The following is a 27,202-nucleotide window of genomic DNA, read 5'->3' on the forward strand; positions in this document are numbered from 1 at the left end:
TTCAGTACGGCGCGAAACGGCAAAACTGCATTGAACGGGGTTGTGCGCTCAGAGAAAATCGGCATTAGGCCGACTGCAGAGCTATAAAGAAATGTAAAAATGACGAAGCTGACCAAAATTTAAAACGGCACTTATAAAGTAGAGATTATCTATTTTTACCTTTCTCCCCCTTTTTTTTTAATAGCGCGGCCTATAGGGCCTAGGCCGAATGCCATTTTTTTAATTCGGGCAGAGTAACCGTGCGCGTTTTAGGATTTTTTCGCTATATCTACTGAAGATAGCATTTAGAATCTCATCCCGAGTCATTGCATCTTTCTACTCTAGAAGTAATGTTTTACATTATTTTCTCTAAATTTTACTTCATCATGTAGCGGCGAGTTTTTTTCTTTCTAATACATCAGTCCCGATCAGAAAGTTTAAAGCGATATTACAGACTCATCACTTTCCGCATTTGCCTGTTTTTCTATTTTTACCTCTCCCCCCTCCCCTCCTTTTTTTTAATAGCGCGGCATAGGCCGAATGCCGATTTTTTTTATTTGCGCAGACTAACCGTGCGCGTTTTAGGATTTTTTCACTATATCTACTGAAGATAGGCCTAGCATTTAGAATCTCATATAGTCCCAAATTAACACCTACAGTCCCAAATTAAACCAAAAACAAAATGTCGCAACATTTGACATTTTAATTTGATTCTCAGTAGATATAGCTCCAGTAGGCCTAATTCGATTCGAAAAGATATATCTCGCGCAGGGGACAATGAAAACATACGCCTGCATTTTATTTCAGCTATATACTTGTATTCAGTATTGGTAGAACAAAAAACCTCATGCAATTAAAAGTATAAACCAAAACAAAATGTAGCAACATTTGAAATTTTAATTTGATCTTCAGAAGATAGCACACCAGTAACATGATTCTATAAAATATCGCTTTAGGGTTCATATACCACTAAACCCGCCTGTGAAGCAGTTTCCGGTAAAAGTTTATCACGCCTATAGTCCCAAACTTTGCATAAAAATTCTAGAAAATCGGTACAATATTAACAATTTTAGTGTTGAAAATCGTGTTTTACTTAACTTGTGAATGTGTTTTTTACAAGTTTGAAAAGAAAATGCGAAAATTTGAGTGATATTTACGATTATGTGCGCATGAACAAACGAGGTCAGAACGTGGATAGCAGTCGGATTTGAACACGGGAAAATGTGGCCTTTTTATATAGCACTAATTTTCTCAAAAATTAGTCGGACCTAAAATGTGTAGTCATTTTCAGAAATGTTATGCAGAATTTTGTTCTAGTTAAGATGATATCAAATATATTTCAAAGTTGGACGTAACTCGACTTATGGCCAAAACGCGACCCCTATTTAGCACGTAAAGTCTCTGGAAAGCTTTTTTGTGGTATGTACCCTTGATCTCGTTCAGCAGACAAAAACGACAACCAACGGGCATTTAAATTTGAGCTATCTGACGAATCCGACAAACACTAAAATGACATAAAACAGATAGAAACATGTAAAAGCTTTATTTCAAAGTTTGTTTCAGCGTCATACGGTATTCGGTTCTTGAGATATTTCAATTTTAATATTACCCATGTAAATCAATGCAGGAGCTCTATAGACACCGGCACCAGAATCGAGCAAATTACGGCATGTCTCGCCTCATATTCTTTTGGTATAAAAATCGGCACTAGGCCGAATGCAAAGCTATAAAGAAATGTTAAAATGACGAAGCTGACCAAAATTGCTATCTTCAGAAGATAGCAAGCAAAAAATAAAAAATAAAAAATAATAATATTAAAAAAAAAAAACCATTGCCTAGCATGCGTTGTAGATGATGATTCAGTATAGGTACGAGATGCAGATTTCCCAGGCCTTTTTCTCCCATGCTTCGGCATCCAGCTGACTAGTTTGGATGCTGGTTTTACAATGTCCTGCATATCTTGTTCCCCTCTCCCTGATCTTAGCACTGATTTTTAGGATATCAATATAGGCCTAATACATAATTTGTAATGTATTGCTTCAGTGCACATTTCCGTTCTCAGCATGCGAGTGTAGCAACTCTTTTGCAATCTTTGGTGTGACAATTCATGCTTCGCATCAATAGTAAGAGAAAGACCGACTTGACTGTCGCAACAAAAAGTCGGATCAGAAATGTCCTGGGTAGAGTTGACTTCCAGATTTTTGTCAGCTTGCTACAAGCCCTCCAAGCTGCTGCCTTTCGTATCTTGACGTCCTTTTTCTGTACTCTCCATCCAGGCACCTAGATACTTGAAGTTCCTCTTCCAGTTCTTTCCCATCATTGGTCCTGATGTTTTCCTGCCCATTGTTATAATTATGACATGGATTTCGTTTTGCTGACATTAATTTGCAATCCTACTTTTGCTTCTGCTGTTTCAACTCTTCGGAGTATATCACGAGCTTGCCCTATTTGCTCGGGCAATGTCGTCGGCAAAATCAAAGTCTGTCTCCATCACTGGCCCAACTCTTCTGCTTTTCCTCCTTTCTAGGTAAAATCCAAGCTCTTCCTCCTTTCCCATCAATTACCATTTTCAGAGCCAAATTCCTTACCTTTTCTATAATTTCCCGTACTTAAAACACGGCATCTGTGTTACATCTGGAGCTTCTGAATCCTAGATGCTCCCCCATAATGTGGTCTTAGATACGATTTAGGTCCATTTTGCAGAATACCTTCCATGGGGTGGTTAGTAAGGTGATAGCTCTATAGTTGGTTGTGTCTAGTTTATCCCCTTTCGTAACTACTGGGGTGATGGGACCTTTACTCCAGTCTTCAGCTACTGGTCAGATCATATTGATAATTTTGAGAAGTAGGTTTCCCATTGGGAGGCCTTATTCTTTCAAAGTTTCTGCGGATATTTTATCCAAGACACAGGCTTTATTGTTTTTCAGACTCTTCGTCTATATAAGGTAAACTTTGGGCGTCAGAATCAGGTCGGTCTAGGATGGAGTGAGGAATATATGGATCTCTTGAAAATTCAGTGTTCAGATCTTTGCTGAAATATTCTTCCCAGCACTTCATAAATGTTTAGTATATCATCTTTGTTTTTGGCTGCTGCCTGCAATTTGCTTCTTTATCCTGCTACTTTCCTCACTTTTTTGAAGAGTTAGTGGCTGTTTTTAAGTTGTTTCTTTTTTGTTTCTTTTTCTGTTTTTTTGCAAGCTTCCATTTCATTTACTTCCATGTCAAGCAGCTTTCTCTTCCACGTCTTTATTTGATACGTGGTATTAATCTTAACCCTGGAATAGTTGGGCCATTCATCATTAGAATTCTGGCTCTCCTTTTCTTATGACATGCCTTGCGAACATCTTATAAGAATCCTTTCACTTGCCGGGTCCTTTTGATACCAACTGTTTTCTCTCGGGGATCTTATTGGTGGTGTCTCTGAATTTGGAACAGCGTTACTCCACATCGCTATCCTTTTAAGGATTAAAATACGTTGAAGCTCTACATTCTCCGGCAATTACAGGGTTGGTAAGGCTGCTGAGATATGTTTTTAGAAGTAGGGGTTTCATTTTGGTGGCAGCTAGTTTGACCTTTGCCAACACCAAATTATGATCCGATCCAACATCAGCCGGGCAATAAAATCTTCAGTTCTGGAAGAGAAACAAGACATTAGGAACTGCATGCAGAACAGAGTTGTGTGGAGAGCCATCAGCGGAGTACGACTAGACAAGTCGACATAAGCAAGTAAGCAAGTTCTAGAAGGCTTTCAGGTTGTCATGTTGGGTCATGATGAAATCAATGTGGTTCTTACGGTTCACCACGCTGTGTTGTTCATGTTACGTTGAAGCTCTACATTCTCCGGCAATTACAGGGTTGGTAAGGCTGCTGAGATATGTTTTTAGAAGTAGGGGTTTCGTTTTGGTGGCAGCTAGTTTGACCTTTGCCAACACCAAATTATGATCCGATCCAACATCAGCCGGGCAATAAAATCTTCAGTTCTGGAAGAGAAACAAGACATTAGGAACTGCATGCAGAACAGAGTTGTGTGGAGAGCCATCAGCGGAGTCCGACTAGACGAGTCGACATAAGCAAGTAAGCAAGTTCTGGAAGGCTTTCAGGTTGTCATGTTGGGTCATGATGAAATCAATGTGGTTCTTACGGTTCACCACGCTGTGCTGTTCATGTTACTAGGAGGTAGGGGTTGAGAACTTAAGATGCAAGCAGAGAGGCGATTATGGACAGGCTGATGGAATTGCTACCTGTATAGACCCGGGGTATTATAGACCTATAGGTAGAATGCAGTTTAGAGTGAAAAGAAATGGCTATACAGTCCACGCCACGTGGGACCTTATACCACATGTGTGGAAATTCTCATGCTTCTACTAGGAAGTGTACAATGCTTTAACTTAGCAACTGTACTACAGTTGCGTATCTACGAGCCTTTTTCCGACCAATTGTCAGTTTGTCACTATTATTAAAACAAATTGCAAGTTATCAATGTTACTGTCAGGTGTTTTTAATTTGGTCACATTCCACAGACAATTTGAGACTCTTATCTTTGGAAACATAGACGATAAACAAACATGAGTCTCAAGTTCAAGTTCAATAGTGTTGACAATATTTATCAACTGATGCCTTTCAAACAATGACTAGTTAGACTGATTTAGGTCATGCAACCCGAGGCCAAGTGAAAATAGCGATAACTTCAACATTAAAGGGAGTGATATTGAATTTTGTGTGTGTTTAACCATTTTAACGTCTAAACCGGCATCTTTGATAACATGGAACGGGAGTGACTACAGAATACCCTGAGCACCCTAATACTAACTATAACCATATAAACCTAACCCTAAACAAACCCTATACCAACTTTAAATTCATTTTCGCTTAAATAACTAACTGCTTTAAGTAAGTCATACCCTCATACCCTCGTACAGTTCTACTTCACCATCAATATCTATTTTATATTATGACATCTTTATTGAGGGTATCAGTACGTGCCGAAGCATTGCTTTCCATAATGTGCCCTCTTTTGGATGTTGTACCCGGGAACGAGTTACAGTCTACAGGGGTTTCACTCCACATACTCTACTCTTTTCGACACTTACTACGATATATATTATATGTGACCATCCACCACAACTGAGCCCGGATGTCGCCAGTGCCACTATTGAGATATGCTCCATTGAACTTCAGGGCTCAGTTGTGCTGGATGGTCACATATTAGGCATGACTCTCTATACACGGAACTGACGGCTTAACGTCCGGGCTTAACGTCCCCTCCAAAAGACGGGGTGGAAACCATACATTACCCAGCAAGTTGCCACCGTTGATGGGATTGTTTAACCCGGGACCTCATGCCCATAGACGAAAGCCACACTGGCTCTCATATCTTTCAAATTTTGTTTATCTTTAACGCTTTATGCATAGAAATTATAGCTACATAGGGCCTACATCACATGCATGTCTTATCATAGTCAAACCATAACTTTGATAGTGCTGACGGTAGACCTATTATCATTATCATATAATGCAAAGAGTGATAATTCCCGACAATAAACTTGTAGTTGTTCATTCAAATCATTTTGTTTGAACTTGAGAGTTGAAACTACTCTTAATCTAGAATCCGAATATGCTTGGATGGTATAAGCGAACCCTGCTGTATAAAAGCTTGAAGTTTAACTTCACGCACCATGTATCAACCAATGAATCAAATCGACGTTCCCGTAGGAGCCCAAAATGTTGCTGTTACATGCGTTAACTTTATGGGCGGAACTACCAACGTCAACATCACAACCAACGGCAACACCAAGGAACAAGGGATCACTAAGGACGCAGGATCGGGTAACATATTGTCATTTCATGATATTCACTATACGGTTCAATACAAAGAAGGAATATGCAAGAAAGCTAACAAGACTATTCTGAACGGAATAAGGTAAAAGATTGACAGGACTCGTGTTATTCAAATGAGGTTATCCCTAGGCTGGATTTACCATTAGGCCAGATGGGCCCGGGCCCAGAGCCCTCAAAATTACAATATTCTCTTTTTCATTGGTAATATTGAAATGCTTGGTAATAAGCAAATCACAATGTGGGTCAAATTTTGTCAGCTCTGGTTCTAGAAATGCCAATAGCTTCCTGGGGCTTCGTCCCTGGCCTGGACCCCACCAAGGGCCCTTGAGCACGCCCCTGGACCCAACGACAAAATGATCGTGAGGCACACTTCCCATCTCGCAAACGGAATTCGACATCACCTTACAGTGAGTTCGGTGTCTCCACATTTTGACCTGGCCCAGGGTCCCCGTAAAGGTAAATCCGGCCCTGTGTTATCCACGTTACTCATGTGTGACTTCTAACAAAAGGCGCTGGTTCCCGTAGTATTTCTCATTCAAACCAATTCAATGCACGACCTCGGAGTTATTTGCATGACTTAGGAGGGCTATTTTGAAACAGTCATGGTTGCACATGCAGGTACTTCTTTTGAAAATCCTAAACAAGGTATAGCAGTCGCTGATATGATATGCAGCTTATAGAACACGGTTAACCTCTACACTGCAAAAACAAGTGTTAATACATTAACACTATTTGAGCAACACTTTTTAAACATGTTAAACCGTTAATGTGTTAAAATATTAACATTTGTGTTAAAATATTAACAATTGTGTGTTAAAATATTAACACTTTTACACTTTTATTAACACATTAACACAATGATTATAAATGAGGATGTTCATTTTAAATGCTTTAACGCGTTAACACCACTTTCCAAAAACAAGTGTTAATATATTAAGTGTTACTTTTTAAACACGTTAAACCGTTAATGTGTTCAAATATTAACATTTGTGTTTATATTTTAACACACAATTGTTAATATTGTAACATAAATGTTAATACATTAACGATTTAACATGTTTAAAAAGTGTTGCTCAAATAGTGTTAATCTATTAACACTTGTTTTTGCAGTGTATTAAAAGAAATTATTGTAAGAAAGCAAGGGAAATCATTGGCTTATATATAATATCAGCAACCTGCTCTTCTCCCACCACTCTTTACTCTTCTATGGTCCTGCAAAGATATGGGAGCATCACCTGGCACCCACTTAATATCATCTCTGCGTAACAGATTGGAATCTGCCCAGCGTTGTGTTTCAATCTTGGCATCCAGGGCCGTCGTCATCGGGGTGTTGGTGGGGTGCTTCCCCCTCCTGGCAATCCCTAAAAAAGGGTGTACAATTACCGAATAGGGTGCAACTTGCTAGACTTGAGTCCAGTCCCCGTTTACGGAGTTTTTTTTTTATTGATTGAGAATATTGACCTTTAAAAGTATTGTAGCAATTTTTATATTATACTTCATATTATTAAAGGCTTCTTTAATACCAATTACATCAAACTGAACCTTTTGGGGAGTATTTTTGTTTGCATCCTTGGTTTTTTTTGGGGGGGGGGGACTTTACAGCTCTAGGGATTCCGCTATTTTGATTCATGGATGATACCATAACCAGAATATATTTGTGATTTGTGTTTTTTTTTCAGAGGTGTGTTCAAACCAGGTTTAAATGCTATAATGGGTCCTACTGGGAGCGGGAAAACAACGTAAGTATACCTATTTCTGCCTTAGATTCCGTGGTATCCAGGCGGCATAGGACACGCATCACGTGACCTTCGAGGCTGGCGAAAATACAAGGCTGACAGCCCCATTCAAAATAGACGGTTAGCAGTTTTAAATTGAAAAACAACATACTTACAGTGGGGTACTTTGTCGAACACGAAAGATAATTTTGCTTTGACACCACATAACAAATTTAGAATTGTTTGGGAAGATTTCATGATTATGTGTTAATCCAATGGCGATGTCAAAAATGGCGATATCGCATCCACCACCACCTGGTGGTATCATGACTATAGAGGTCTAAAAATCATATTTCAATCAGTTAGCCAAATCATGATAATGCTGGCATCTACCGCAAAATCGACATCCGTATCATTACTGGTATTGACACACAATGGGTTATTCCAGTTAAAATCCACACTACCCCTGTGGAAGATTTTGGAAATATCAGGGGGAGTATGTTTTTCAAATGTAATTGGTCAGGTTTAATCATTTTTGAAACACATACTCCCCTGCACTACAAATATTACTGTATCCAAATGCTTGTTAAATTACTCGCGCATGCTCCAGCCGCTTGACCAATCACAGTCGACTCATCGAGTTTCTGCCGATGTTTGCCGAATGACCAGCCGAACTTGTAATCTTCGTGTGTTCGGCACGGGGATTTTAGAAAGGTCTTTGAGGGTTGAATAATGTTTTGAATCTGACAACTTTCTACTCCCATTTAGACAAAATGGCAATCTACACGAAGTTTTTTAAACCTTGAAAATCGGTGAAGAGATAAGGACACATTTTTCAGGGCACATGTTTTTGATCAACGGAATTTTTAGGCAAGTTTACAATTCTGAAACATTTTGATGTATAAATTTCATCGCAAGCTTCACAATTTCTTGGATTTTTTCGATAAATACTTTGATTTTTTGCATCATCGGAAAACTACACAGTATAACACTGTGCTAGTTTTAACGTGTTACATTTTCGATTTTTGTGTTACATTTAGGCCAAAGTTGGACCAAATTTGAGTAATATTTCGGATTTTCCTGTTTCTACTGCACGGAAGATCATAAGGCCGAATAAAAATAAAACATGTTTCTCGTCCCCTTCCGCTTCCTTTTTTGAGGCCGCTTCAAATTTATTTTCAGTTTTTAAAATTCAGTCAAAACTTTTGAAGAAAGATGTCTTGGAAGTTGAGATGTTTTTTATAGCCTTGCTAATATGCAAGAAACAATTCTGGATGGTTCTGTGATCACTAGCGGGGCCGTACCTACCAGAACAATAAAATAAAAAAGGGCCTCAAGCCCCTCTTCCTCCTTTTTTAAACCCGGACGAGAAACATGTTTTTATTTTTACTCGGACAAATCATCCTCCAGACACGCTCCAGATTTTTTTTTTTTTCTTTATACCTCAGTGAGGTTGGCGAAACGCCTTTATTTTATTTAGTTTATATATCAAGCTCAAAAACTTGCTATTCCACAATATTGCGGCTCAAAAGCCACGACATGTAAATTAACATTATCAAAACATTATGTATAACTTATTACAGTATATTCAAATGAACCTTAAGTTCATCCCAGACATTTTGATTTTCTTTTATAATTGTTGGCACATTTTCTGCATTTGTTGTTATTTCATTCAATCTTTCTACTTCATTAATAAAGAGCATTGGTATAGGAGTAAATATATTGGTTTCACTATATCTTATTTTGGCCTTGTAAACTGAAAACGATGCTATAATTAAGAGCAGGTTTACAAAATCAAAATGTGAGTCTTTCTTGTTCCAACCATAAATAATATGTTCTAGAGACACGTTCAAATGTGTGTGTGTCGTAATTAACACGCATTCTTTAAAGAAAATCCAAAATGATGTATTTTTCCTGCATGATATGAAAAAGTGTTCATAGTCCTCACGACAATTGCAGAAACAGCATTCGTCCGAATTACTAATCTTCCATTTCAATAGGTTTTTCTTACACGGTATTAGGTTATATAAAAGGTTATATTGAAAGTGTCCAAATTTGTTTTGAATTCTATTTTTTATTTTAAAAGTGAAGATTTGTCTCCAAGATGATTTACTTGTATTACAATTGAAGTGATCTTGCCAATATTTAACGCAAATTGGGTCGCATTCTGATGGCATTAAAAGTTTATATATTTGTTTTGTGGATAGCTTTGAAATGTGTAGTTTGGTTTTCCCAACTTGAAATAATCGATCATTGCCCTTTGTTTTGTTGAAATCTACATGATTATTTAAAATTAACGTTTTCCATTCTTTTGGTATTGCTGTCAGTAATGTATGCAAGTTAAAAACATCATTTGGACACCGAACTATTTGTCTTAGCTCAAAAAGAGTTATAAAACGATTATTGATTACAATATCACTTAAAGTACATTATACCAGCATCTTTCCACTTCTTAAACATAAGCAACTTATTTCTAAATTTTATGTCATTATTGTACCAGATTATTTGATCATGAAGTACTCTTGCTTCGTGTAAAGAGGCATCAGCATTCTTTTTTTTCAACATAAACCAAGATTTTAGTACCTCTGTGTAGAACTTGGGAATTTTTTCTTTTGTTACTTCCGATACATTAGAGGACTTACATTCCAAATTAAGTACACGCTCCAGATAATATGCAAATACATGGAGTACAATACCAATCACCTGTTTAACTGGTATTGATCAAAGTAATTCTTTGTACTCCATGCATTAGCATATCTTATGGAGCGTGTCTGGAGGATGATTTGATTCACGGCGGGAAGTGCAGGGCAGCATGAGTGAACACAGGTCACTGAATTAGCATAAAGGTCACACAAACCAGCTTCCGCGCAAGCGTGGTAACCTCACAGTGAAAAGTTTAACCACGGAATAGGCCTGGAAGCGGCACTAGACATTAGCATGAAGCCGCATTCATATGTAAATAGCGTATTGTTATTTAAATTTGCGCCCAGACGTATTGAGGGCGACAGTCATGTTATCCAGACAGAGAATGTCTTGATGCGCCAGGCATGTCAAATTGCTGAGTGAATGTGTATAAATCCCTTTCTGTATAGGTAATAAGCTAGTACATTTCGTGTTCCAGTTTGTTATAACAAAAAAATAAGTATTATATTAAATATATTAAGTGTATAAACTTTGAAATTGACGTGAATTTGAAGTGCAGAGCTCCAAATCTAGCTAAATCGTGTAGTGTGAAATTATGCTGTGTGACCCCCCTCTGCGTGGTAGAATTATATTCATAAAACATTGAATTTAACATATAATATGGGCAGCCAACCACGATTTATCAGCATTTAAAAGATATATTAATTAACAAAGATAAATAATCAACAGTACAAATGACAATTTAACTAGTAAACAAGTCTGAAATCTTAAAATGTTGCCACGTGATTTCCCGAACACATGATATGTCTACATGTGACCATTATTCAGATTTACCGAAGTATTTGGAGTATGGTGCACGGCTTGCAGGCAACTGTGTATTTCTTTACCTCCGTATAAAATCAATAATTCATGCTGGGAGCCAAGTAACATTCTGTCTGCTTAGTGCATATTGGTATTTTATTTTACTTGAGAGCATATAGAAATACATAAAGACGAATAAGGCGCCATGATGGAAAGCTATGGAAGGTCAGGTCGGGTATCAAAGGTTATTTTAACTTCAAATACTACTTGTGTTTCACACCTTGCCTCTGTCACGTATTTCCTTCATGTTATTGACCTCAAGTCCTAATTTTGACTTTGCTATTGCAAAATGTCATTTCATATCAAATTAGTAGACTTTCTTTGAAACAAACATATCACTGGTGCCTGATGGGAATATCCGTCCGCCATTTCATTAAACTGGATCGTTTTCGCCTGGTTTGCGCCCAGATGTATTGAGGGCGCGCTATACTCTCATTGAACAGGCAAAGTTCGCAAAACTAACAACGTTGTTATTTGCCAATAGCAATTAACATGATCCAAGGGGTCGAACATGAATTATTCATAACGGATCGATAACTGGCCTCACTTTCTAGCTAGTAAACCAGCGGAATTTTTCATAGGTTTTGCGTTGCTAATAGAACAACCGTGAATTTAGTGTCACCCCCTTGGTTTAACCTTACAAAGCTGTCGAGTATTTAGATACAGCAGTATAGTGTGTAAGTTCGTAGTGCCCTGTATTATGGCTTTGCCTATATCTTCCACAACTGGAGTGAGTATTTCAAATGGAAGTTACCCAACTGTCTATTCTATTTGAAACTCATACTCCCTCTCTGGAAGACTTTAGCTAAATCTGTCACAGTGGTAGTGTGGATTTTAAATGGAATAGCCCAATTATGATCAAGAAGTAGGCACTATTCGCCACTTGCACGGTTCCGCCATTATGCACTATGTGCGGGGAGAGCCTCGAACTGGCAGCATACATGAATGGGAATTGAACCAGTCATATAACATTCTGTGTAAGGTTACGTAATTCTTCCTTTCATGGATGCTGCCAGTTCGAGGCTCTCCCCGCATATAGTGCATAATGGCGGAACCGTGCAAGTGGCGAATGGACCACAAGATCCTCGTCCATTGGCACGGTCCAATAACCTCAATTACATAATCATAGTGCAAAATTTGACCTCAAGTTGCAGAGTATGAGTTTTTGTACCCAAATCTTCAAAGGTCATTCAATGAATGTACAAATGTATTGGGGTTAAGAACTGTTCCCCTGATAGATGAGCATGTTGTGGATCCTTGTGAGGACAGATCAATCAATTTCATAGGGAACTTTACAAACTGGTAATGAATGTTTCGTCAATCCGTTTTATTTTGAGTGAGAATGATTGAGCATAGCTATATTCATGAGATTTGTACGCTTTAAGGTGGCTGTGTACTCTCAGACATGCATGTAGTAAAAGTGCAATAACTTTGTAATTATTCGCGCAAAACATATAAAAGTATACATTTTTATGAAGGCAAGACATCAATAAATCTTAATATAAATACAGATTTGGGGTAAAAACAACAATTTTGAAGAAAATCACAAAAAAAAGTGAGTTTTGGCAATATTTGTTAGGTACATCATAACAAAAAACACTCTTTCCAAAATATTTTATTTTGTTTTTAGCTCAATCTTGAGGCTCCATTCCAAAAACGGTTTTTTATTTTTTGATATTGGCCTTATTTTTTGAGATATTGACCATATAGGGCACCAAAATGAAGTTTTTGTAATTCAAAAACGCCTATTTGCACACAAAATTATGATTAAAATCAGAAATAGAAAAAAATATAAAAAAATGAGAAAAACGTTTCTTGAGTCGATCATGCTTTTTACGATGATCATATTTGCTTACCTATAGATGCTGTATTTATTGAGTTATCGTGTACCTAAATCGTCATTTTACCGAGAAAATGAACATTGAAATAATGGCCGTTGAAGTTTAAAGTGGTCACATTTTGCACTTTCATCGAATCTCACAGGAGAATGCGACAGTTTTCGTTTTTGTAACTTATATTACGTGAACATCGGGTAAATCCACAGCCCCTTGAGAAGTTTGAGCGAAATCCATTCATAACTTGATATTTAAATCGGGGGAAAGAACTTGAAAAAACCCATATTTTATCAGCTAAAACGGAGCCATTTGACCACTAGGTTTTTGTGAAATCAGTGCTTCCGTGGTGTTTCCATAAGATGCGCCGCGCATGCAGATAAGCGTCGCGTATTTGTGCGTTAACAAATTGCGCGATACGCAACGCGATGAGTTGTTGCGCGCGTGTACCTTGCTGGTACAACAAAGATTTTCTTTCCTTTTCAATTTCAAACACGAGTGGAATAGTGAAATAAAATCCTTAAAATATTGCAGTTGGAGTTTACAAATCTGGATTTTCATTCCTTGTATTTATAAAAAACATAACAAGGTACAAACATATCATAAAAACTCAATTTTGAGAAAGAAACAATGGCTAGAGTACACAGCCGCGTTAAGGGGTACTACACACAGCGTCATCATCCCTATATCTTCGTGTCAAAAATTGCCGTGATAGTACGGCGAATCCTCTCGTTTTTCAAAAGCTACGCATGGCGATTTTGTTCGAGATAGGCCGAGCGACTCAGGCTAAGCATACCATATGCACACGATATGAGATACCACATAGCCTGTAACAGAGTTTCTATTCTATGTTTTTACGATTTGCGCATGATCAAGTACCCCATATGATATTGCCATTACAAGAAAATTCGATGTTTGTCAGGTAAACCCCAGGTTTTGTTTCCAATACACTAACTGTAAATGCAATACACTAATTAGCGGGCATTGCTGTTTGCTGTGGATATATTTTACTGCATTTTATCCGTAACGATTTTTGAAATCGTTCGTCAAAACTGTGATATATTAAACTGTTTGAGAATTACAATTATGAAAGGAACACGTGTACAGAATATTATTAAAGCACAAGTCTATACAATGTACTATATCAACACATTATACCACTTTCTTTATCTGCATCAATAATAAAATATTGATTTCAATCGAATTGAATACATCTCTCCATTTTGAGTTTGTACTCCACCACTGAGCGATCTAGCGATCGATTTCTAGCCAATCAGATGGGACTCCTTTTCTTGCGTTCGGTGAAATACCAATCGCCCGTTGCTCACCAACGGAGTATTAAGTTTATATTTATAATATAGGGTGTCGACACTGTGCTACACCCCTTGAAAAAATTGTGATTTTTTTGTTGCATTTTTCTCAAGTAATTGGATTCTTTGCCCCTATAATACAGTGTGGGCCAAAAACAACTTTACCCAATTTCAGAGGGTGGTTGCTCGAATTGTAGCAGAGCTATTCATGATATTGTTACATATTCTAAATGTGTATCTTCCTAAAAGTATTTGATGAAGAAATGAAAGCAAAAGAAGCTAAATTAACAAAATGATGCTAGTTTTACTTCCGAGGGTCAAAAATCATTTTGTCCACACGTATTTCAATGGGATGTGTCCGATTGCTGAGAGTAAGGCATGATGCGTTGGGCATACATGTAATTGGTAAACACGTTTGGCTTGTCTTTGAAAAGTGATAATTGTTTTACATGCATGAACGAAATACAATCGATTTTAATCCCCATATACTTGTCATGTACTCATGTACTCGAACTTCAATCCTGTCATTGACCAACAATTAGCATAACAATTACACAATAATATTACAGGTTTCACCTGGCGCAATTTTTGAATAGGCCATCGTGCATTTTGTGACTGCGTGGCTTATTTCTAGATAAAAAAGTTTTGCAAGGTGTCAAGATAAGGCAATTCACAACACAAGAGAGGACTTTTATGGCAGAGGTATACATAAGAACAGAATGCTTTTTAGAAGTGCAGCGTCAATTTCGGATTCGTTTCCCGAACGTAAGAGTCCCGCCAAAACCAACCATAACTTTACATACGAACAACTTCCACAACTTCGGAAGTGTGGTGAGTAGATAAAGCACGGAGCGGACGTCCAAGAACTGGCAGATCAGCTGCCAATATTGCAGCGGTTCAAAGGGAACTTGCAGCTAACCCCAGAGTCAGTTCTCGACGCAACAATTTGCTGAACATACCACGTACAATATTCAGGCGAATAGTAAAACATGACATCGATTGACATCCTTACAAGATATCAAAGCGTCATGGACTTCAGCCAGGAGATTCAGGTAGAAGATAGGCCCCAGCGCTTCCTTAGAGAAGTTGTGGTCGTGTATGAAGCGAACTTTGGGATGAATGGCACAGTGTCCACACAAAATGTGAGAGAATATGCACCCAGAGGTAACCATGGTAACCATCCAAGAAACTTTGTGTTTGACATTTCCAATGACCGTCGCAAGTTGACAGCCAGTAGGCCTTCGCGTGGACAAAGTTAATTTTGACCCTTTAATTTAAAACTAGCGTCACGTTTTTATTTTAATACATTTTTAAATAGTTTTTTCACCAAACACTCTTAAGAATGTGTTTTTTACGAATATGTGAAAACAATTTGAAGCAGACTTTTCAATTTTGAGATATGAACCTTTTAAATTGGGTAAAGTTGTTTTTGGCCCACACTGTATACACAACTTTTGTTATATATCAGTGTGTTGTTATTTTTTTGAGGAAAAATGCAAAATTAGTCACAAAATTTATCAGGGGGTGTAGTACCACCTTAATTGCTTTTAAAATTTGATCCATTGTACAGACTTCTAGACATTTTGGCTGCTCGTAAAGATAGCAATGGACTCACAGGGAAAGTTCTCATAAACAGCAAACCTTTACCATCTGATTTCCGGCTGATTTCTGGATACGTCGTACAGGTATCAAATAAACGTCACATGGATGCAGGATTCTGGGTTTCCTATGCTTTTCAGAGGGGCATTTGTTTTTCCCAAAAGTGATACATGATGTTGATGATTTTATATCCATGGCAATATTTTCCATGGCAATGTAAAGTCAGGGGAGACACCTCTTGATGATGTGAAAACATAAATGGCGCTATCAGTGGGTGGGGTCCAGGAACCAGAATAGGACCCTTTAGTGTGTTCGAGTTCCAGAGCCTCGTATAGGATAACCGAGCACATTAATTATACATTGTAAAAGGAGCCTGGAGTGCTTTCGAGTATCTTCCTTGTCGTCAGCAGATGTTGTTAGCCCTGATGTTTTCTCGGTAACGGCTATAGAGACCAACCTGATCAGGTAACATCACACTCGGTGACGTCACCGAAGTCGGAATTTTCCTGCCCTGGTGCCGCTGGGTTTGATCAAGTTGTCACACACATGATCTAGTTCCAATCCTGTGTCTCGGTTCAATGAAGGTCCTTGTTTCTTGATCTGGATAGCTTCCAAGCTCTCCTGGAAAAGTAGTTTGTTTCTTTCTCCATTACGCCAGATCTTAGTCTCCCCGAAAGACAAGGTCGATAAAGTTGAAATAGTCGCAGGAACAGTCTACAAAATTACATATTCAGATTGTCACACCACATACATTGGAGAGTCAAGCAGGTAGTTGGAAAAGAGACTTGCGGTCCAAGCCGCGGGCTCCAAATGGCCCGTACAAAGCTGTACAAGAACATGTAAAAGCGAGTAAAAACACGCACCAAATAGACTGGGACAACGTAAAAGTACGGCTGACGACGAGAAAGTTCCTCGAAAGCGCCCCCGGTAAGCGAAATAAATAAGTAGTGTTTGGCATTTGAATTGAAAGATCTCTCTATCTCCATGTCAATGCCCATTGAATTGCAAACGTGAAACATAATCTCAAGTATGTCATGTACATTTTATGGGGGATTGCATCAATTGTACGGACAAATATTGGTGGGGACCATAATAAGAGTAGGCTAATATATCAAATACCATTCTGGCTAAATTGATTGCGCTTTAGCATACAAGTCCTGGATTCAAGAGAACCTAATTCTTCTCTTGTTATTGGACCTGACAAGAGATTTTAGTGCTTATTTCTCTACTTTTTCTCCTGGAATCAATTTCTTCTAAATTGTCATCATATAGAATGATGTCGTTATGGCAACGCTCACAGTCCGTGAGAATCTGGCGTTCTCGGCAGCTCTGCGTCTTCCGTCTTTAATAAGTAAGAAGGAAAGACAGCAGAGAGTAGAAGATGTCATACAGGAACTTGGACTTGAAGAATGTGCCAATAAAAAGGTTTGTGCTAACGCAGACGGGGACACATATGGGTGGTGTGATATAAAAGTGAATCGAATGAGCCTATATTTATTGGTCGATTATGAATTTTAAAATATTGGACGAGCCGTGGTCGAGTCCAGTATGTTAAAATTCGTAACAGACAATCTGATAACAATAGCCATCAATAAGCTGGTTCCAGGCACTTTTCTTACGCCCAATCCTGCCATACAGATGCAACGGAGATTGAAATCAATCAAATGCTCATATTCATAAGTATATACATGTATGTCAAACATGTAAATTACACCACAAACTTACTACTAAATGCAAAATCTTATTATTGACACCAAAAAACTTTGTGGCATGATCTCAAACTTTGAGTCAAACCGGAATCCATTTCACTGTAAAACTGAGTAATATATTTTTATTGAAAGACGGCAGTTTAGAATTGTAAAAAGATTTGCTTCTTGCATAATTAGAAAGAGTGGGCACTCTTAATCACTAAAGTACCAGAAACTTAAAATCTATAGATAAGAAGAAATATGATTATTAGGGAAAGAGGAGTTAAATTTGCCATAGTTAAGGGATCTGGAATGAGCGATTTGAGCGTTTCGACAGTATTTTTTGTGGGACATGAGAGCACATCAGACCTATCGAATTGCATTCTGAATACGAAGAATGTCTTTCTGATATCAAATAATTTTAATTTTTGAAATTCACGATATAATACAAATTTTATGACAAATTATTAAAATTTGATATTTTTCACATTTTTGATATATAACAGTCCTCGAAGTAAATTTTATAAATCTAATGATATATTCTTAAAGTGTATGTAGCTGGGAGGAAAAGCCGACGATCAATTGAAAATTTTGACCTTTCATATTGAAGATATGGATTTTTTCCCAAAAAGACCTAATTGTTTTTGGTGTTTTGGGAAAAAATCCATATCTTCAATACGAAAGGTCAAAATTTTCAATTGATCGTCGGCTTTTCATCCCACCTACATACACTTTAAGTATAAATCATCAGATTTATAAAGTTTACTTCGAGTACTGTTAAATATCAAAAATATCAATTTTTAATGATTTGCCTTAAAATGTGTATTACATTGCGAATTTCAAAATCAAAATTATTTGATATCAGAAGGACATTCTTCGTATTCAGAATGCAATTCGATATGTCTGATGTGCTCTAATGTCCCACAATAAATACTGTCCAAACGTTCATACCCCACCCCTTAATAGTGCGCCCAAAACAGTATTCTTGCATGCGCTCGGCGGTATAATTCAGCATGCATGTATAGAAATGCAATGAACAAGTTTGAAATGCTTTTACAGATTGGTAATGAGTTTATCCATGGAGTGTCAGGAGGAGAGAAGAAGCGAACTGGCGTTGGCATCGAATTGATTATAAAACCTGGAATTCTGTTTTTGGATGAACCAACTTCAGGACTTGATGCGAGCACTGCAGGATCTGTCATGAGATTATTAGAAGAGTATGATAATTCCAACTCAGTCTATCTACTAAAGTGGTAATATTAAGCACTGTAGACCTTCATGTCTTAAAGTGCTTATATTGAGCGCTTTAGTGCATACTAAAAGCACCCTCTGTTGATATGCAGTTGATACTAAAGTGCATTATTCTGCATTAATCTTTTGTTTTAAACGTTCAAGCGCACAACAGATGAGGTAACTATAAAATGTGTTGCCATTTAGAATTTACACTCGTAACCAGTGGCTATATACAACCAAATACTACAATAAGCCGAATGTCGATTTCTTTTAGGACAATGTTTTTACAGATTAACACGAAAAAGGCACAGTACCATCATATTTTCTATTCATCAACCACGGGATCACATTTACAGTCTTTTCAATAGACTGCATCTGCTTTCAAGAGGTGAAACCGTTTACCACGGAGCGACAATGGATGTCTTGGACTTTTTTAGGGCAAATGGTAATGTTTATTTTTTTATCATTACTGTACCTTACTGTAGTTTAGGCTTATTGGTTTTCCACAGAAATAGGATTCAGAAGAGAAGTCAAAATTCCTTGGTCATTGCACCCATTGACTGGGTTAGCAAATTAGACGTCATAGATGGATTCATCAAATGTTTGCCGTTCTAACTATGTATACTTTTATAAACCTTTGTTTGTTTGCTTGTTTCTTTGTTTTATTTCTTCTTTAACCTGCGACATAATTAATTATCTGTTCTTCCTTGAGGCTCACTTCAGAACAACAATTTTACAGGTATGAGGCCCAAAAGTTTAATTGGCAAAAATATCGTCAAATTTGTATTTATGTTCTGTTAACAGAACGAAAACAAAACAGTGGCCTATATGGAGTAATGTAGGTTTAATACACATAATCATTCATAACTCGCAAACACAGAATCAGAATCAACTGAAATTTTGGGAATAAGCTTTTCTTGTGTATATCTCTTGAATCGTGCCATAAAAAGAGGATGCAATGATCAGAAAATACCCATTTACTAAAATCCGTAAAATATGCTTTGTCTGTAGGTTATGTACGTGAGGAACAAGATACTCGTCACCCAGCCGATTTTCTCCTTGATTCCATACAAGAAAACGAAGCAAGAGCCTCGAGTAAACCCAATACAACCAAAGCAGATGCCGTAGGTAATTGGAGCCTAGAGCGATTATTTTTTAGATTTCATTTACATTTGTAAGAAACAAAGCATTGTTTTGTACTGTATAAAACTAAAAGGCAAACTGCTGGAAACTGCTTATCCACACAAATAGCCTGTTTAGTTTTTAGGGGCCTGAGCTTTCGATCCAAGCAGGATCTTTATCAAAGGCAAGGACTTCATTTTTGTTAAATTTTGTCATCATATAACCAATTTTTTCTGATAAAGAAGTCTTTTTTATCACGACCCCGGATCACGACATGTCACCATATGATTATGTGATGTGATCAAGCAAAATCAGTCTGAAGTTGGACATATTCAAGTTTCTGTTTCTTAAGGGGGTACTACACCCCTGTGGTAAATTTGTGACCATTTTTGCCTTTTTCTCCAAAAAATAATAACACACTGGTAATAAAAAGTATGTATATTATTGGGGCAAGGAATCCAATTACTACACTGAAATTTCAGTGACTCAAGACCAGCGGTTTAGTATATATGATAGGAAACGAGGTACATGCTAGCGGTACTTTATTTCTTATCATAAATAACAAACCACTTGTCTTGGGTCACTGAAATTCCAGTGTAGTAATTGGATTCCTTGTCCCTATAATATACATAACTTTTGTTACCACTGTGTTATTAGTTTGTGAGAAAAATGCAAAAATAGACACAAATTTATCGAGGGGTGTAGTACCCCCTTTTAAAGGATTGTAAACAACATTTGCAAAGCTACATTTTGCAGAAAACCTCATTGAATATGGACAACCAGTTCAAAAGATATGAGCAAATAAAAAGAGTTTCCAAAAAAATAGGTAACAAAAAGAAATACTAAATGGCTATATCTCAAAATCAATATTTCCTACTTCCTACTGATCTTACTTGATCACGTCATTATACGGTATGGCCTTCCGAAAACGACCACTTCGTGTACAATACTTCGGACACAATATCACAATGTCTTCCCAAGAAAAAAGCAGCGTATTTAAAAGATAGAAAAGTGTTCCAAACTTTTTTCAATGACTGTATAATGTACATATAATGCCGAATAATTGAAATAACTGACGCAGTATCAATTTGGCATAACAGGACCATAAGCGACTTGGCTGTGCTGAGATGCAGTTACACAGTTTGCAGCTGCGATGTTAGGTATTATGGTCTCCGGTAGAAAATGTGCCAATGCGGTCCAGAACAAAGCTAATAATTTTAGCGGGAAATTTATGTAATGTTACGTTTTAAGTCGTTTAATATATTTCTTGGCATTTCGTTAATTATGTTGATCAGATGTACGTTCAGTTGAAGGTTCAAGCATGTTGAACACAGTGGACATGCAGGATGCTAAAACGGAGGCTTATTACCCACACGAGCTACTGTGTGAATGCTTTAAGAAATCTGATTACTACAGTCATATGGCGACCGAAGTTGATGCCATGTATGAGAAATTCAAATTCGAAGAAGTCACAAAACAGAAATACAACTACAGAACCTCATTTGTGACGCAGGTATGTTCATAATATTATGTATATTGATTTTCTTAATACGACTTATTTTAATTTTGCTCTATATACTATTCAAATCGGCGCCGCACAGTGTCATCGCCCCGATATCTTCATGGCAGAAATCGCCATAGATTGAATCCACAGCCACGCATGGCCATTTTGTTCCCGACCTTTGAGACGCATAATGAGCCGAGGGACATCCGACTAAGGCTACTGATAATAGCCTGTTAATTGACCTCTCTGTGTGTGAGTGAGCATGTATACGACATAATGAGGTCAATGGCCATCTGCTTTTAGACTGCCTTTACGATTGAGTGGAGCTAGCCTATACGAGTTCAAGACGCAAGCTTCATTCTCAAGACGCAAGCTAACGACTATCATATCCGTTCAATACATATATTCAAGTGCAAGGAACGAAATCTGGTTTCTTTAGACTAAATAGCACATTCACTTGTATCGATCCCGGGTATTCATTTCAGTATCTCTGCTGTATAATGTAATTATTAACCGGGCGATGTCGGTGTGCGTCGTTGCCACATTATTGTCTCATTGTACTAGTAATTTAGTCATGTTGAGGTCCTTATTGGTTTTGCACAGCCCCTTCAAATCAAAATGTAATTATTTTTTACTGCGGCGGCGGCGGTGCCGGGAGCATAGTGACTCCCCCTCATTTTACAAAAATAAAAAATAAATAAAAACAAATCAGTCGACTACCCACATGAAATCTGTGAATGACGTCTCTTTTCAATTCTATCCATTGATTTTCCTCAGCTCGGACATATTGGAAGGAGAGCATTTCTAAACGTGGTTCGAAACCCACAAACATCAATAAGACAGGTCAGTGTGAAGTAAGGTGCACATTAAAATAAGTGACGGAATTACGTCGAATTAAACGGAATAGGCTAAAACAATATCGAAGCATGTTTACGAGTGATCCCTTTGGTGAGTCCCTGGGTACACACACTAGTATTGTAACATTTCTGAAGAAAAAAAAGAATTCCACAAACTGTAAAGTGAACATTGATCCAATAGCCTGTCCATTTTACATGACGTACTAAACAAGAAATAAGTAAGATTAGGCTAGTAAATGAGATTAAAGGTGTTACTTCTGGTGACACCATGCGCTTATTCCAGTGCTTACAATGGCGAAAGACGGGAATCCAAGGTGTACTAACTGTTAAAAAGAGATCATACGGTAGCATACAGTTTTAAAAGTCTGAGGTCATAGACCGTATTCAATACCATAAGTTGTACCCAGCCGAGTCGGTACCGGCTTTTTATGGTCTACCTAAGACGTACCACTGAGACCTATAACAGTAGTATGAATCCTGTAGCCAAGCATTTGTCATATATTATTGGTCCACTAGTGGCAAGTCATGCAACTACGTAGCTAACTTTGTTGATTTAGTTGATAAGCTTAAGGACATTCAAGTGGAAGAAGACGAAACCATTACATCTTACGACGTTTCGACACTGTTCACTTGTGTTCTTCCGATACATCTTTGAGTCAGCGCACAAATTCGCCCCTTGGAACTTTGCCTCAATTACACATATTTTTCAAGCAGAAACATGGATGTGCTATGGGTTCGACAGTTTCGCCGATCGTCGCAAATTTGTACATGGAGCGATTTAAGCGGTCAGCACTCCAATCTTACAATGGTACCCCCAACGCATTGGTTTCGTTATGTGGATGACACGCTGAAAGTTAAGGAAAAGCGAGCAAATCCCCGTGGTAGACAATAACATCAGGTTTACGCACGAAGGTGTGCAAGACAACAAACTTCCTTTTCTGGATTGTTTGGTCACCATTGAGAACAATGGCTCACTGAGTACCACCGTGTACAGGAAGTCAACACATACGGACCGATATTTAATATTTGACTTTAACCACCCACTCATACACAAACTAGGGGTCGTCTAAACCCTTTTTCATCGCGTGGATTTAATTCCATCCACCGAAGAATTGCAAGCGAATCTCAAATCAGCGCTAGGTACATGTGGGTATCAGAACTGGACATTTGCAAAAGCCCTCAAACCCCGTGAGGCACCAGAAAAGTCGGATTCCGTCACCACAAGGAGCGTTCGCCCAAGGAACATTACTATCCCGTACAATGTACGGCGTACATAGTAGGTGTCTCGGGGAAACTCCAGCGGATTTTCGGGAAATACAACATTCGTGTGTTCCTGAATCCCTGCAACACGCAGCAGAAGCAGAAACATCGTTTATGCTGTACAGTGTAAATACTCGGACTGAAAATTCTTATATTAGGGAAACAAACATCGCAGACCAAGTTCATCAGAGGTCAATGACTCAGCAGTATATTACCACCTCAAGTTTACAAATCATACTTTTGAGGACAAGGAAGTTTTAGTGCTCGGCAGAGAACACAAGTCCTTTGAGTCACGGAGGCCATATCCGGCGTGAGGAGCCTGTACTCAGCCGAGAAGAAGGACTACGTCATAACCTGTAAAGGGCCTACGACGCAGCCATCTAAAAAGTTCTTTGACGACTCTCCTATGTCGTCTCTCCAACCGAGTCACGGGTCAACAGTTCAACGCCAGCCCATTATGCCTGAAGATGCGTCTCGGATGAGACGTGATGCTGTAGTCAGCTCAAACCAGCTAGTCCAGATGAGCAGTTTAATACTTAATTTTACTTTAGTATAAAATCACAAGATACTGAGGTAACGATTTATCATGTGATTCTATATTCTCAGCTGATCAGTGCTATTGTTTTTAGCATCCTCGTGGGCTTAATCTACTTTCAGTTAGGCAGAGACCCTGCAAGTGCTATTCAAGACAGGTTAGTATACAAATATTAACCGCCCAAGAGGTGAATGGTCAAAACTATTGCTCCTCGTGATTTCAAAACCGTACTATTTTCCCGATGCGAAGCTGAGGGAAAGAGTACGGTTTTGAGATCACCAGTGGACTTCGGGTGTATATATAAATGCGCATATATAAATGCGCACGTGACATCTACAAGTCGCCATACCGTGTTCAACGATGTAAGGTACCCGGATGTGCACAAATTCCACACGCAAAAGTATAGGCGAAAATGACAGGTTACAAGGAAAATTGGCTTTGCAAAATAGTGGCATTGATTGCAAAGGGCAAAATAATTTGACCCGAAACATAAACTCTTTATTTGGATAAAAAAAATTATGACGGAAAAGCTAGATATAGCTGATTTAAAAAGTTATATTTCATTATTTCCGTGCTAAATGGGCGTGGCAATTGGCCATATTGATGACGAAATGTGATTCTTACTGGCATTAAGGTCAGAACTGGGTAGCTGCCGATGATGTTATTTGATAATGTTTGCACGTAGGGAACTCAGGGGCTGTCATTTTCTTTGGAAGGAAGGGGTCATGGATTTATTTATTTGGGAGTCAAGATAAGTATTCCCCCCCCCCCCACGTAGTGCCGCCAATGAACATAACTCTGATCCTAATTTTAACTCTAATTATAACGTAAATTGAGGAAACTATAACTTTAGCCCTTTTCGGCATAATGACCCTCTCAAACTAATAGGCTAATATGTCCCCGCCCGACCTCCTCAACTCTAACTTACTCATTCGCTCGCAAATGGACAAAAAAAAATTCAAAATGTGTTTTTAAGCACCTTTTTGTGTCCCCCATGCTAAATCGGTAATCTGTACACCCTTTGTCACCCTTTGACGTACAATTTAGAGTATAAACACGTAGATGACTGTACATGATCTAATCATCCCGGCTGGAAGATGTTGAGGTAGACTCGTATACTATACATCACGCTCATACGTTATATGACAATTTGACGTACAATCACGTATGTGATGCATGGTTTGAGGTTTATTCAGCTAGTAAGTTAGATCCGTCATACACATTATTGTAATGGTATTATATTGTAATTGTATACGTCAATTTTGTTCAGTTTGATTCAACCGGCTTATAAAGTTTTACTTTACACGGAAGGGGAAAGTTAGCAAAAACCAATTAATTTATGAGTGTAAAAGGGGGGTGGTTTTGGGGGAAGGGGGGGGACAAATAATATTTATAAAATTATAAGTAAGGCGAGAAAGAGAGAAACCCTGTTCTACGGGCGAACGGACCTTTCAAGTAGGGTCGGTCGGTCGGTTGGTATTTTTTAAAAAAATTTTAAATAACCAAAAAATCACAAAAATCTGTAAATAAATTTCAATTTGAGAAAATACAAAAAAAAGAATTGTCCTGAAATTTCCGCAATTTGGGGTCGGCATTCATTTGTACAGGAAAAATTAGTTTCCCAATTTGTTCAAAATAGAACAGGGTTTTCGTTTTTCGTCGCATAAATAAATAAATAAATAAATAAATAAATAAATAAATAAATAAATAAATAAATAAATAAATAAATAAAATAAATAAATAAACATTAGTTATGTTTGTAAATGGGGGGTGCTGTGCAATAATCATGATCCTTTGATATCCATGATTTATCCTTGCAAATTTATAGCATCGAACCTCCAGCCAATGTTCCTTGCCAGTGCTAGCCACGAAACAAGGTCACAACTGTAGCCACTCCTTCAATGGTCGCCATTTCAGTGATCGACAGTGATGTAATGCAAATATGGCGCTGGCCATCTGGTCACGTGCGCATTTATATATGCGCATTTATATATACACCCGAAGTCCACTGATCACGAGGAGCAATAGTTTTGACCATTCACCGACTAAAGGGCAGTGAATATTGTTTATTATATATACTCATATATAGAATCCTGTCATCTGATTGGTTAAAAGTGGGGAGGGGCATTGTTTTAACTATGCCCTGTATTTGAGAGAATTTCATCAACATGAACTATTGACCGGTCATGAAAATGTACTATTGACCGGTCACTTACGTCCCGATCACACTGCGCAATCGCAACATCCCGTACATCCATTCGGTATATAAAACAAATATTGACTGCTTTATATTCGGGACATGGTTAAAATGATAGGCCCGCGGTGATCTCAAAACCATTGAGATCACCGCGGGCCTATAATTTTAACCATGCCCCTCAAAGCAGTCAATATTTGTATAAAATACCTGACACGACGCACAACTATTTTCGGAAATGCCACACACAAGCTACAACTGAGTCCTCAGACTAGTATACCTGTACACCTAGTATACTAGTCTCAGACTGAGTCGGTGTGTCTACGGCGAGCGTCATCTCTGTGTTAAGTAGTGCGTACAGCGAGACAGTTAGGTTGTTGCCATGACAGCGGGAAATAGTACTACTATTGCCCGGGGAATCGTACTACTATTTCCCGCTGCTATGGGAACACAGGCCTTTCAACTCAGGAATACTTAAACTATTGGATGTCACGTGACACGGTTTTAACCAATCAAACAACAAAAATCTATGTATGTGGTATATAAAACCACATTAATCGTCTGTAGCCATGTTCAGATCCGTGGTGTTTTCATTTCATTTTATTCGGTTGCGAAGCAGGTGATTCAAGTATATTTGGCTAAATAGTTTTGAAAGTTTGAAAATACTTTACAATACATTTTACAATAACATTTCAACAAAATTTCAACAACAGCTCATACACCAAAACCTAAATTTTTTTTAAAACATTGAAACATTCTTTATGCTTGCTTGGATGCAGTTAGTGCCACGTTCCCTTTACTTTTCATTTCTAGTAATATGTTAGTCCTTGGCATTTGAAAATAAAATAATCAACCTATTCCGCTTCGAGTTATTTTGCATGTTTGTTTTAATGAATGCTTTCTTTTTTCTTATCACAGAATCGGGGCCTTATTCGTAATGGTAGTACAAAGTGGCTATGTCAACGTTAATTCACTGCGTACTTTCATGACTGAACAATTGATATTTCTGTAAGGAAGTCTCGCACGCTCTCT

The 27,202-nt window shown here is 38.0% G+C and overlaps 1 protein-coding gene across 1 annotated transcript; it reads left to right on the top strand.

Moving 5' to 3' along the window:
• The first annotated feature begins 5,654 nt into the window (after nucleotides 1-5,654).
• Nucleotides 5,655-27,182, top strand: LOC140166671 (broad substrate specificity ATP-binding cassette transporter ABCG2-like). Its single transcript, XM_072190169.1, has 10 exons — nucleotides 5,655-5,899; nucleotides 7,497-7,556; nucleotides 15,749-15,863; nucleotides 17,050-17,202; nucleotides 18,525-18,682; nucleotides 18,989-19,143; nucleotides 19,710-19,826; nucleotides 21,116-21,333; nucleotides 24,048-24,133; nucleotides 27,089-27,182. Exons 1-10 carry the CDS (start codon nucleotides 5,655-5,657, stop codon nucleotides 27,180-27,182), a joined length of 1,401 nt encoding a protein of 466 aa, XP_072046270.1.
• Nucleotides 27,183-27,202: the final 20 nt, after the last annotated feature.

Source organism: Amphiura filiformis, chromosome 12 (genome assembly GCF_039555335.1).
Source record: "Amphiura filiformis chromosome 12, Afil_fr2py, whole genome shotgun sequence".
Taxonomy (NCBI): Eukaryota; Metazoa; Echinodermata; class Ophiuroidea; order Amphilepidida; family Amphiuridae; genus Amphiura; species Amphiura filiformis.

Coding starts and splice junctions, on each gene's coding strand:
- LOC140166671 (XM_072190169.1), top strand. CDS start 5,655: ATGTATCAACCAATGAATCAAATCGACGTTCCCGTAGGAGCCCAAAAT. Junction 7,557..15,748: donor ACTGGGAGCGGGAAAACAAC/GTAAGTATACCT, acceptor TCCATTGTACAG/ACTTCTAGACATTTTGGCTG. Junction 24,134..27,088: donor GCAAGTGCTATTCAAGACAG/GTTAGTATACAA, acceptor TTCTTATCACAG/AATCGGGGCCTTATTCGTAA.